Source organism: Hypomesus nipponensis, chromosome 11, assembly GCF_054491055.1.
Source record: "Hypomesus nipponensis isolate SF chromosome 11, ASM5449105v1, whole genome shotgun sequence".
NCBI classification, from domain to species: Eukaryota; Metazoa; Chordata; class Actinopteri; order Osmeriformes; family Osmeridae; genus Hypomesus; species Hypomesus nipponensis.
The window spans coordinates 10,913,850-10,927,434 of NC_140371.1; the positions used below are offsets into that span (position 1 = coordinate 10,913,850).

General features: G+C 40.1%; 1 protein-coding gene across 2 annotated transcripts; it reads right to left on the reverse strand.

Moving 5' to 3' along the window:
* Positions 1–132: 132 nt before the first annotated feature.
* LOC146268062 (galectin-related protein B-like) lies at positions 133–8,064 on the reverse strand. 2 transcript variants are annotated; one of them, XM_084710308.1, is made up of 6 exons: positions 7,584–8,064; positions 6,974–7,072; positions 6,775–6,863; positions 5,756–5,942; positions 4,753–4,936; positions 133–1,977 (listed from the first exon to the last, which is right to left on the reverse strand). In XM_084710308.1, the coding sequence occupies exons 1-5, from the start codon at positions 7,614–7,616 to the stop codon at positions 4,793–4,795; spliced, it is 552 nt and encodes a 183-aa protein (XP_084566434.1). In that variant the 5' UTR covers positions 7,617–8,064; the 3' UTR covers positions 133–1,977; positions 4,753–4,792. The 2 variants fall into 2 exon arrangements, with proteins under 2 accessions (XP_084566434.1, XP_084566433.1); XM_084710307.1 differs by lacking the exon at positions 133–1,977 and having other exon boundaries at positions 4,352–4,936.
* Between the last annotated feature and the right edge of the window lie 5,521 nt (positions 8,065–13,585).

A 13,585-nucleotide genomic window follows, 5' to 3' on the forward strand; every position in this document is an offset into this window, starting at 1 on the left:
ACTTATCTTTAGATTTAGAGTTAAGCAGCTAAAGGACACAGACTCTTGTTGTCTAGATGGCACAATGTCAACTTGAACACAATGAGTTGCTCTCAGCTCTTTCAGAAAAAAACTCATTGAAGACCACTGCATTCCAAGAAGAGAAGTGTATTGGCAGTACATTTTACAAAAACCTGGGAAATATAAACATTTAAAGAAACCAGTTTTTTCCCATCAAAGAAGTTACATTGAGCTCAGATTATTTAACATTTTAAATGGTATAAGAATTCCAGATGTAAAACTGATTTCTTAAATAAAAAAAAACAGTTAAATAAGTGTGTGAAGTGCTTAAAATAACAACAATACATAAACCTGACCATCTAGCATGTTCTATTTTAACACATCTGATAATCTTTATTTAACAAAATAACTTGTTTGGTGATACTTCACTTACATCATTATGCAGTTGCATCCATTCATGTTGTAAAGGGAAGGTTGTCAAATATAAAATCAGAGAAAGAAATTGTTGAGATTTTAAAAGCCTTTCTGATCTTTCCACAGAGTTTAGAAAAAGACTTTGGTGGACAATTCTCAGGGTTTTCCATTATAATAAATGTAAGGAATATACATAACTGTACAACTACACAATACAATCACACCAACTCAATCTACATCTACTTCATAGGACAGTTGGTAAATACACATTTGCTTTTTCAAAACATTTTCAAATAATAAACCTTCTTTTCAAATTTTGCTCTGAACAGCAGTTTAGCAGAGATAACAATTTTGCCCTTACAGTCGTGTTTTACAGTAGTTTTACACACAAGTCCCTGACACCTGCTTGGATGCTCACTTCAGCTTCTAAACTAGAAAATGTGCAATGACTATGCAGTACTGGGGTGTTTTTAACATTGCCATCCCTAAAAAATAATTGTTCTGGTCAAATTTGGATTTCACATCACATGACTTCCTACTCCTTTTTGTGTGTAAAAACCAAGCAAACCAAGTTATATTAAACACAATATACATCCAGAGTCAAAAGGCAAAGTAACAGAGGGGGTTAAATAGTCTGTGTTTTCTTTTTCCACCTGTAGTGACTGAAAGAAGACACGCTAATTTCACCTTGCCTGTTAGCATCGGACTACAATCGGGAAATTATGACATTCAGTTCAACATTTATGGATTCCACCAAAAAGTTTACAGAGGGCTATGGGTCAGAGAACAAAGTTATTCAAATTCACAGACTGCAATGCAAACTGGTCAACTCTTGGTATAGGGCGCAATTGTTTTTAATTATTGTAAATCCTTTGTCAACTTTACATTTGGAATAGTTTTAAAATTATATATTTTACTGTCTTGCTACAAGATTATATTCCGGGGGAGTCTAGAGTAGTCTCTTTCTATTTCTGTATTGTGTCACAATCAGACCTAGAGCTGGATAGTGTGTGGAAATATGGGATCATAGGGAGATTCAGAGCTATAACATTTTTAGAGCACCACCGAAAGACATTAATGATGTATTCTATACAGTGCATTATTTATTCAAGCCCTCTGATTAAGAGTGAATCCGGAAATGTGTACATGCTCTCTCCCTCCCCCATCCTTCCTAGCAATAACATTGCTGAGTAAGCCTTTTTGTTGAACCACAAGCATCCAGAAATAGTATTATTCTGTTCATTGGTTTTAGTAATAATAATAATTTAATGTAGGCTTTAAGGGTCAAATCTATGATTAAATAACCAATGCACAGAATAAGACTATATCTGACTATTTCCAAAACCAAGAAAGCACCCAGTTACACACAACACAAATACAAAATTAAGGCTACAGTACTCATGTGATGGACATGTAACACAGATTCACACATACACAAACACACACACATTAGTCGTCTAGTGCCAGCCAGTATTAAACTGTAATCATCCTGTATACAGAAGAAAAGAGTGCCTGTCATGTAAAATGTGCTTTCTTGACTTTGGGAAGACCCTCGTTGATCAGCTGGGAGTAAAAAAATTGCACGTTTTATTGCTTTGTTACAGAACCAAATAAGCAATGCATGCATGAATGTAGTGACATGTAAGTATCTTCACATTATATAAATATATATACATATATTGTAAAGTATTGTAGCAATGAATAGTGGAACAGTGTGTGTATACTGGAGCAGGAGGTTTGTTTAGTTGAAAAAAATGTCTCATTAAGTGGCGTTATGGCACACGTCAATCATCTAAAGCCCTAAAGCATTTGAAATTCCTTGCACCTTATGTGACTTATGTGGTTTAGCCACAGGCATTCTGTAGTATGAAAGAATGTCAAAGAAAGGGAACATTTCTATTGCAACCATCCAGATTACATTGTATAATTATTATTTCCAAAATAACTTGTCCTACTGTCTCAGATCAACAGAAAGACTGAGAGACACTGAAGTGGACAAGTTGCATACGATGGGTACCTTTGATAACAATAGTCTCACTGGACAGTTCTTACACTGTGTGACTAATTGTTGGCCAGTGTTCCTTCTTGAGCAAGCAATTAACTGAGCTAAAAGATGTGGGACAGTAGGATGTTATAGACTGGAGCTATAGCTACCTACACCATCAAGATGATCTCACAGTGGTGGTTTTTAAACAAAACTTCCACTGACCAAATTGTTTGTATTTCTGGTTTCAAGTTATTTGTTCCCAACAAAAATCATCTGACTGTGGCAATACTGTAAGTTTGAGACATACTGGAACTGACGGGGATGCATCATAACAGTAGGTCTAAAACATATCATGACATCAAACCAAATAATTATGCACAACCAAACTATTGTGTGACTGTAACAGCCCCATGTTTAGTAGTGACACTACCCACTTACACTTATCTCGATCAGCTACCGGCAAGACGCCTTGTGGAAGAGTATTATAGGCACAGCACACAAGAGACATGAGACTGAACATGTAAAAAACCAGCACCAAATCTTCTAATAATGCTTTTCTGAAAATGTAAGTTATGATTTATACAATATGGATCTATTATCATATGATTCATAAATGGAGATGACACTAGCTTTAGCTTTATTACCTTGTATGCCAACCATATCAATCTCCCTAGCTATACTACCATAAATAAACATGGCTGTCATATTTACAAAACACTATTCCTACTCTTCAGATCACCAATAACTCACTGAACAGTCTGTAAACATCTGGTGAATTTAAAGATCCCATGACATGCTTTTTTTGGATTCTTTTATACAGGCCTAAGTGGTCCCCTAATACTGTATCAGAAGTCTCTTTCCCGAAATTCAGCGTTGGTGCAGAATTACAGCCACTACGAGCAGTCCCACAATGAGCTTTCCTCAGGACGTTCCGTTTCTGTGTCTGTAGCTTTAAATGCTATGAGGAAGAAAGAGGCGGGGCTAACTACCATGCTTCGTTCGTTTGCAACCCATGATGTCCTGAGGATAAAACAATCTTGCGCTCGTACGGTCATGACTCATTTTCTCATTGGTGGGCCAAATTATCTGTGCGGGCAAAGCAGAGAAAGGGGAGGTAACCTTTCCTTATTGTGATGTCACAATAGGGCCATTTTCAAAACTGAGCTTTTCAGCTTTTATTTTCTCAAAGGCGGAGAAGAATACGCAGGGCTTGATTTACACCTATCAAAATTTCTAGCCACTGGGGGGCCAAAGGCAGGCTAGGGGAACACATTAATGTTAAATAACCTCCGAAAGTGAACATTACATGTTATGGGACCTTTAACATAAGTTATTTTTTGTTCCTAAAGCTACTGGATCTTTTCAATCCAATTCTTTTATTTCCTCAAAAAGTACTACAATACTATCTGTTAAAAATGCTTAGTGTGTGAGAAAATCCACTGTTTGCATATAAATCAGTGCTTCATGACAAGGTTTGTGCAGTGTGGAAAACTCTCTACTTGTTCTCTACAGAGCTTGTACGTAAATGTTGATCACATTAAATCGTTAATTATTTTATGCCATTGATACTATATTACTATATATAATGTCTTTACATGTTTCAATCCCAATTTAAGATTGGCGTAAACTCGCCCAAATAAACTATCATCAACCACCACCATAATCTCTTCAGAGATACGAACATCTTCATGTGGATAATTCATTCTACACTACAATGTCAGTGCAATATGTTCTTTATACAGAAGATTAGTTGAAATTAACCAATTATGTCAATCATTTATAAACAACACACAATACATTAATCAGCTGCTACAGTACATTTTAAGATTTCACAACATAATCCTCATTTTGCTGTATCTAGGTCATTCAATCCAAGACACAAATACCATACCAACCGCTAAAACCCAATTCAGAAAGAGCCAATATAGTCCACAAATAATTGCTCAATACTCAATTCAACTTGTGTTTTATTCAATAAATATAAATTTTAGAGGACTTGCATTAAAGATATAAGAAAGTCAAGATATCTTCTATTGGCAGAATACCCACTGGGGTTCTTTGAAACCAGCTAAATATTGTACTGTGAGATCCCTGATATGCAGAGATGAGGAAAAGAAAGGAAGCCCTTCAGAATTACACAACACAGCATTGCATTGCAACCATTCATTAACAAAGCAACAAATCATTTTTTTAAACGTGCACTGGAGGAATGTAAGACCAAAGAGATAGGAGATGCTGAATCATGGGGCCATGACTCTTTTGCGTCACTGCACCACTGTTGATGCAATATTGCATGATGGCTTGTGGTTGATGTAATAGGCGAGATTGTGTGTGTATATGCGTGTGTTCACCTGTAATTGAGTCCTTCACACACTGAGATGGTGGTTTAAGTTAACCCAGCTTGGTGATGTGTAGACCCCCATCTATTCGTACCGTATCAATGGAGGTCAAGGATTTTATCTTGTGATAAAAGTCAAAAAGTGGGTGTCCATCCACGAATATTCGAAACCTCTGGTGCTCACAGTGGACCTCAATCTAAAAATAGGGAGGGAGTACACAGAAATAAAAAGTGAGATAGGTAGATCAAGGTAATAATAAGCAAACATGGGCAAGGACAGAATTAGAAATGAGGGTGTGGAGAGAGAGGGTGTGCGACAGGAAAAGGAGTATGTATTTTGCCAAAGATCTTATCGGTCACAGACCTGTTCAGGTTGTAGCTCAGAAATGAAAGAGATTTTTGCATTACTTATCACTTTTGACTGATCTCACCTCTTTCTCCACAGACCTGGCCTGCCTGTTTTACGCTCCCAACACAACCAGGAGCCATAAATAGCACTGTGCTATTTGATTTTTGAATGGGATTTTGTGTGCAAAGGCAATGCAAATATCTGACGGGACCTTTCCATACATGTTAAGTCTATTATCTCAGTCAAATTACATCAGATTGTCATGACTGTCAGTACTACAACTTTCTTTATCTTGCTATAATAACAACTATGAAATCACGGTCACGCTAAGAATTGCCAACACATTGAAGGGAGTTTTTGGTAAGAATTCTGTTGTTTATACTTCCTACCAAACTGATGACGTAGCCTACAGGAGTTAAGAATGAACTGAAGTTCGGGAGAAGACCATATCTCAACTCCCATCTGCCACCTCACCTATGCACCTGTTTACCGTATCAATTCCACACCTGATACTCATCAGCTAATCCAATGTATAACTCAACCATAAACTAACCAGAACTATAAATACAACCTCACTATACCAGCCACAAGTCTCTACTTTTGCACTTTAAACTCGTGAACTGTATTGTGTTAGATTTGTAGCTATAGAGTGAGGTGTAATTGTTACCCTAAAAGGTTGGTCGGGGATGAAGGGGAAGTAAGGAATGCTCGACTCTTCTACGCTCCACTTCCCCGAAACTCGTGCATTACGCAGGAACTGGCGGTCAGCGAATCGGGCAGTAAGTTTCAGGGCCACGTCTGTCTGTGGCTCCTCCTTATCGGTGCCACGCCCACAGGTCAGGCTGACATCAAAGCTTATGGTGGTAAACAAGAGTGTTAAGTGTAGTAAACAGAGCATAAGGAACACACACAAAGATCAGTTCCCTGGAAAACATTACTTTTATACTAGTAAAATCATGGCGGTTTTATTTATATGTAGGCTACATTTACATTTAGTCATTTAGCAGACGCTCTTATCCAGAGTGACTTACAGTAAGTACAGGGACATTCCCCACGAGGCAAGTAGGGTGAAGTGCCTTGCCCAGGGACACGTCATTTAGGCACGGCCAGGAATCAAACCAGCAACCTTCTGATTGGTAGCCCGATTCCCTAACCGCTCAGGCATCTGACCCCCTAGGCTACATTGACACATGGACAATGCAGCCCTAGAGCTGCAGACAGGTTGACTTTGAACTTAAATTAACATACTGTTCTTTAGCATATATTGTTCTGTATGTTCTTTGGGATGTAATTGAGCAAATTTCATGTAAAAGGCAAGTGCTTTTTTTCATCTGACATAATGTGATACGTTGGTCTGACACACCCTGTCTTCAAAAACCAAGGCTATTTGACAAGTGGTGAACGCCCTCTGGCTTGCATAGTTAAAAAGCCATCATTTCTGAACACCCACACGTTTCTCTCCTCCTCTGGACTTATTTTTCATACAAACTAGGCAGTAAAATAATATTTCGGGTAACGAATATCTGTTTAATTTCTACCTTGATATGTAAAAACTCGAGTTGACGCACAAGCACTTGCTTTCATTTTTGACACTTCAATATGAAAAAAACAGCATCCTATGTAACGAGGACTTGAGAGATAATTAAAAGACAATCAACTGAGAGGGAGGAATGACAGGAAACCTACCTGTCCGGTTCTAGATCAACGATGCCCATGACTATGATCTTCTTTCCTGGCCTCATGCCCCCTCGGATGCGTCCGCTAAATGGTACCGTCTGATAAGAGACATAATTAGGCTAAATCACGGAATCCTAATCCTAGCCCATAAGAGTTCCCATGCACAATAATCAACAATAAATCTCGGATTAAAATGTAGGCCTATTACCAGGAGTCGAGCGATGTCCTCCCTGTCCGGAGAAATGAGGCCGGGATTTCCGAACGAATCATTGAAATGGTCATCTTCGGTACTCTTCAATATCGGAGACTAAACAGAGAGACACGATTTATTTAATTGACAATAGTTCGGGTTGTGGATGCAACTGTTCATCAAGCAGGAGTCTTCTACCCTAGTCGTTCCAGAAGCCCACGGCGTGGCAACGCATGCTTCAGCCGCTATTCAACAATAAAGAGGTGGGAACCTCGACTGTCAAACGATCTGTCACGTTCAGTGTGCTTAAGCCATTTAGAAACAATTTAGTATATTATTCATGCAGTTTAGGCTACTTAGAACATTGACTCAACGATGCAAATAGCTCAAAAATGTGCACCATCAGTGAGCTATTTCAACAGAGAGGCATATTTGGTTTCCTCTTCGCACAGATGAGGCGAAGTCTGTTTCAGCACTGAGTGCACAGTTTACCCAGCGACTCACTTGTGAATGATCATTGTTCAGCCATGGACAGAAATAATTAAGCTGATCATATGTCTACTTACAGAAGAAATTTGGATAAATGATCACATTTAAGATTTGATTTAGCTTCTATTTCAATACTTACTATTCCGTCCTTTTCAGCTCCCGACACCGCCATCTTGTATAGTATACCATAGGATGCTTATCAGCAGAAAGGCAGTCCTACCGTGGAATGTGTAGCCTAAACGTTGTGGCAGTTTCTGAATCTTCCACATCCAACGCGGAGTCGCACTCAGTGGAATCACCCAGGCTATTCAGACCCGAGACACGATGGTTTACATCACATTATCCCTTCAAAAAAGGTGGACATTTGCTTACGTATGCTCTAGAATAATTAAATCCGACAGCTTAAACGCCATCTGTTTTCTGCCTAATGAGCCACATTTTCTTTGACCGTACTATTGGCTTCCTTCATTTATTACTGGGTAAATATTACATTTTAAACTAGTAAATATGTCTTGTATGACTAAATTGAGTCCTAAATCACATTGAAATTATTGTCATTCGACTCATGAATTTGTAGGCTATTATAGTTTCATAGGCCCATATGGTTGTCTTACTAAATATCAGCGTGGAACAGGGGCGTCGCTAACCTTTTCACTGGGGCACGTGCACCATTATAAATCTGTGCCCAAGAAAAAAAAAAGTGTTAAAAGTTTTAGTTTTACAATGTACTTTTAGTGCAGTCATTTAGATTGATAATTCTAGAAAAAGAAACACAGTATCCTAATCAATGAATTGATGTAGGCCAAGAAAACATTACGAAACAAAAGAAAGTTTCAAAATAATAGGCCAACCGACCATCTTATTTTGACAGTTTTGACTTATTTTGATTTAACAGAATAACAACATAAGTCCAACATGAAGCTCCAAAAACAGTATTTGCGCTCAAGTTTTTGCTAAGAAAAATGGCTTGCACGTTCCCTCACTCTTGCATTAACTATTTATGTCCCTAACAAATGAAAAAAAGTATAATGAGTTGGGGCCTGTGCCCCAGTAGCCTGGAAGCATTTGTGTTCTCTCTGCAACCTTCTTTCTCATTCTCTCTGCATCCCTCTCGTTCACACATACTTGTTCACACATACAAATTATACAATTTATTATCAAACTTTCTCTACCAAACACTTACAAATTAGCCTGGCTGCCAGCCCAACTTAGCCCAGCCCACAATTTTTTGGGGCGAAGTTGGGTCTGGGGTCTCTAGTTTTGGGAAAAAGTATGTCCGAACAGGAGCTGTTCGGACCAATCAAATTGTCAGGGCGGGCTTTGTGCGATGACGGACAAAAGCAGTGGTGGCTAGTGAAAATTATTCTATGTGGGGCTGTGAAATATTCAGTCAATTCGGTAACCATCCTAATACAATTGAACACAAACTGCATGATACAAGTTCTCTGTGAAATAGTAATTATGTAATTAATGCACACAGCAAGAATCAGAAGAATCAGAATCAGAATGGGATTTATTCGCCATGAAAGTTTGCACAGACAAGAAATTTGCTTTGGCAGGAAGGTGCATACAGTAAACATATAGGAATCTTACATTTATGTGGTCTAACTATACTAAGGATACATAAACTAGCAATACTAAGTGGAATACAATTAAAATAAAATATACAATGAAGTAAAATATAAGTTGCCAATTTACAATATAAAATACAATATAAAATACAAATATTACAGGAATTGAATGTAGTGCAAAATGTAAATAGATTCAGTCAGTCAGTGTGAGCTCTTGGCCTTGTTGAGGAGGCCAACAGCGGAAGGGAAGAAACTGTTTGTGTGGCATGAGGTTTTGGTCCTGATGGACCGCAGCCTTCTGCCAGAGGGGAGTGACTGAAACAGGGAATGTCCAGGGTGGGAGGAGTCAGCCACAATCTTCTTCGCCCGTCTCAGGGTCCTCGAGGTGTGCAGGTCCTCGAGTGAAGGCAGATTGCAGCCAATCACCTTCTCTGCAGTGCGGATGATATGCTGCAGCCTGCTCTTGTCCTTGGCAGTGGCAGCAGCGTACCAGGTGGTGATGGAGGAGGTGAGGATGGACTCAATGATGGCTGTGTAGAAGTGCACCATCATTGTCTTTGGCAGGTTGAATTTCTTCAGCTGCCACAGGAAGTACATCCTCTGTTGTGCTTTCTTGGTGAGGGAGCTAATGTTCAGTTCCCACTTGAGGTCCTGGGAGAGGATAGTGCCCAGGAAGTGGAAGGACTCCACAGTGTTGACTGGGGAATCACACAGGGTGATGGGGGTGAGTGGGGCTGTGTTCTTCCTGAAGTCCACAACCATCTCCACTGTCTTGAGAGCATTGAGCTCTAGGTTGTTCTGGCTGCACCAGGTCACCAGGTTGTCTGCTTCCCACCTATAATCAGACTCATCTCCACCAGACATGAGCCCAGTGAGGGTGGTGTCGTCTGCAAACTTCAGGAGTTTCACAGACGGATGACTGGAGGTGCAGCTGTTGGTGTACAGGGAGAAGAGTAGAGGAGAAAGGACGCAGTCCTGGGGAGATCCAGTGCTGATGGACTGGGAATCAGAGACTTGTGTTCCCAGCTTAACACACTGCTTCCTGTCAGACAGGAAGTCTGTGATCCACCTGCAGGTGGAATCAGGCACGTTCAGCTGGGAGAGCTTGTCCTGAAGCAGAGCGGGGATGATGGTATTAAAGGCAGAGCTGAAGTCCACAAACAGGATCCTGGCGTAGGATGCCGGGGAGTCCAGGTGCTATAGGGTGAAGTGGAGGGCCATATTAACTGTATCGTCCACAGACCTGTTGGCTCTGTAGGCAAAATGCAGGGGGTCCAGTAGAGGGTCTGTGATGGCTTTAAGGTGTGCCATGTGCTTTAAGCTATAGGCAAATGTCCACATTTGTGGACTATAAATATCAAACTCAGTTCAGAAATATTGAAAACCACGGACATCTGGGCACTTGAGCCACTCTCCCTGGTATTATTAGGAAACACAACACAACTATTACTGTAAAACTAAATATTAAGGATTTATAAATTAATTTAACACAATCAATTATCTTTGATAGAACGTGCCTGTTCTTATCCACTTCTTCGTTGTTTCTCCTCACCTCAATCCGGTGATCTTCGTCCAGTTGCATAGCGATTGTTTCTGCATAGCATGGCTAGCTTGATTGTATTCTTCATGTGTGCCTTTGTGCACTTGTTTTGTTTTCTCAGATAAATGTTTAATGTCCTTAACTCCTGTAACAGTCCATGCTGTATCTGTTCCGAATGTTATAAAAAGCAAGCACGGGAAGCAAAATAAGGCATTGACATGACTGCATCCAGCTAGCCAGGCCTTTCTGTCGTAGCTTACCAATCGTGGGAGAAACCTCTGTGTATGATTTTACCTCTACCCTTTTCGCTCGCCTGTTGTGTTATTTTGATATCAGGTTTGGCCAAACTCTTTTATTTTTATTTTCTCCACTAATGTTCTCCTCTCAAAGGGATTTGGGGGTGGATATCTGACAGAATTTGAGAAATGAGAACGTCTGAAGTCCGGTCCGGAGTCATTCATTTTCAATAACGTTAAGTAGGCCCTACAGTCGCAAGATCACTTCTATACTCTAACTCTGCTTGGGGCGCTAATTCCAGCGCCCTTTAGGCATCATTTTTTAAGGACGCTGATTGGATAAATTGTTAGCAACGGTCAGCAATTCACCTATCGCCAGCCGGTTGGTAGGCGTTTCGATGGGCGCTTTTTCTAGCGCCCCAGATGTCGAGCATGAAGTAAATCTATCCCAAAACAGAATTTTAGTATATATATACACAACACTTTATTGTGTATTTTTAACACAGTCATGCTTAAAATTAGTATTTATTGTTTAGAAAATATATTACATGAAAAACAAAAATCTAAAACACTTTCCACCAGGGAGGGCGGTGCCCTAGCGCCCTCTATTGACCAGCCGCCACTGGAAAAGATCAACAGTAACGTAATCAACCACGTCACCAAAGAGCGCTTGGGTTGAATTCGTTTTCAACAAATAACATACTACGTTGCTCTGATTGGCGAAGAGCCTTTTTTTTTACGAGTTCGGTTGAAACACGCCTCATACACATAGCCCATTCTGCCTAGAATTATGAGTATGACAACGTCAGGCTACTTACGAATAGCCTCAAAGACAGAACGCACAAAGCATGCACAGTTGACAAGCTCCAGAAAGAGCTTTATTGGCCAAGTGTGCTTGCACACACAAGGAATATGCTTTGATTTACAGGACACAGAGTGAGTGTAAGATGTTTATGTATGTGCATTTCTTGTGTGTACATTTATCTAAAGGTGTGTTGGTTATGGGATGTTGTCAGTGTTATGGGTGTATGGAAAAAAAGTAGGAGGATGTTCAGACTGCGAGAAAATAAACAATGATCTTAGTCTTGCTAATAGATAGACGCTCTGGAGATGATCCATTAGGTCTCTCCACAGGGAAAAGGCCTCATCTGCCACAAACACGTATGGTTGGGGGCCCAGGTGCTCTGCCCCTGGCAATGGAGTGTTCTCTGGGAGGTTGGGGGTGCCATCTCTGAGGCCACTCATTGAACTCATTGTTGTGTTCCTCAAACCATTCCTGAACCACTTTTGCTTTGTGGCAGGGCACATCATCCTGCTGAAAGATGTTACTGCCATCAGGGAATATTGTTTTCATGGAAGAGCGTACATGATCTGCAACACTGCTTAGGTAGGTGGTGCATGTCAAAGTGACATCCAAATAAATGACAAGACAAGGTTTACCAGGATAACATTTCCCAAAGCATCACATTTCCTCTGCCCACTTGCCTTCATCCGATGTGCATCCTGGTGCCGTGTGTTCAACAGGTAAGCGACGCGCACGCACCCGGCCATCCATGTGATGTTAAAGAAAATGTGATTCTTCAGACCAGGCCACCTTCTTCCATTGCTCCGTGGTCCAGAACTGATGTTCACAGGTCTATTGTAGGCACTTTCGGCAGTGGACAGGGGTCAGCATGGGCACCCACACTGGTTTGCGACTACAAAGCCCCCCACACAACAAACTGCAATACACTGTGTTCTGATACCTTTCTATCAGGACCAGTATGAACTTTTTCATCAATCTGAGCTACAGTAGCTCGTCTGTTGGATCGGACCACACAGGCCAGCTTTCGCTCTCCACATGCATCAGTGAGCCTTGGCCACCCATGACCCTGTTGCCAGTTCACCCCTTTTCCTTCCTTGGACCACTTTTGATTGGTGCTGACCACTGCAGACCAAGAACACCCCACAAGAGCTGTAGTTTTGGAGATGCTTTGACCCAGTCGTCTAGCCATCACAATTTGACCCTTATCAAAGTTGCTCAAATCCTTATGCTTGCCCATTTTTCCACCTTCTAACACATCAACACAATTTTGGGTCAAAACATTTTTTTCACTTTCATGCCTAATACATCACAAATATCTATACCCACTGACAGGTGCCATGATAAAGAGATAGTGGTCATAATGTTATGGCTGATTGGTGTGTATGTATTTTATATAAACATTATCTCCATGAGGGAACCATTTGTAATAGGCTACTATGATGAATGATGAATATGAAAACAATTGCGTTGGATATTTGTCTCCTTAAGAATTAGAAAATTGTATAAATCTAAACTCTTCTTAACCACTGCCCCTTTGATCATTGAGACCCTAAATACTCAAACCTCATTATGTTTGGTAATTGACCTTTGGAGGTCAATTAGTATCTGACTCAACACTGTGAGTCGGCGCCCCAAGGTCCCATGTGAACAGAGATTTGATACAACAGTGTTACCTTTTATATCCAATTTGACATTTCTTTGTATTGAGAAGTATTGCATATTGAACTGGACGGAGGTGAAAAAACAGCAACAAACAGCAACAGCAACAGAAAAAACAGACAGGAAAGCAGTAAAATGGGAGAGAAGGCTATCAAGAGACTAGCCAAACAGTTACTTGAGTTCAAAACGTAATTTTGTCAAAGCCTTTTCTGTTGTTATAATATATATTTTTTTATATAATTTGTTGACACCTATATCATTTTCTTCTCTTTCACAACAAGTTATTTTTCAGAGTAAGCAGTGGATAAATAAATGCATGTTATTAATTTC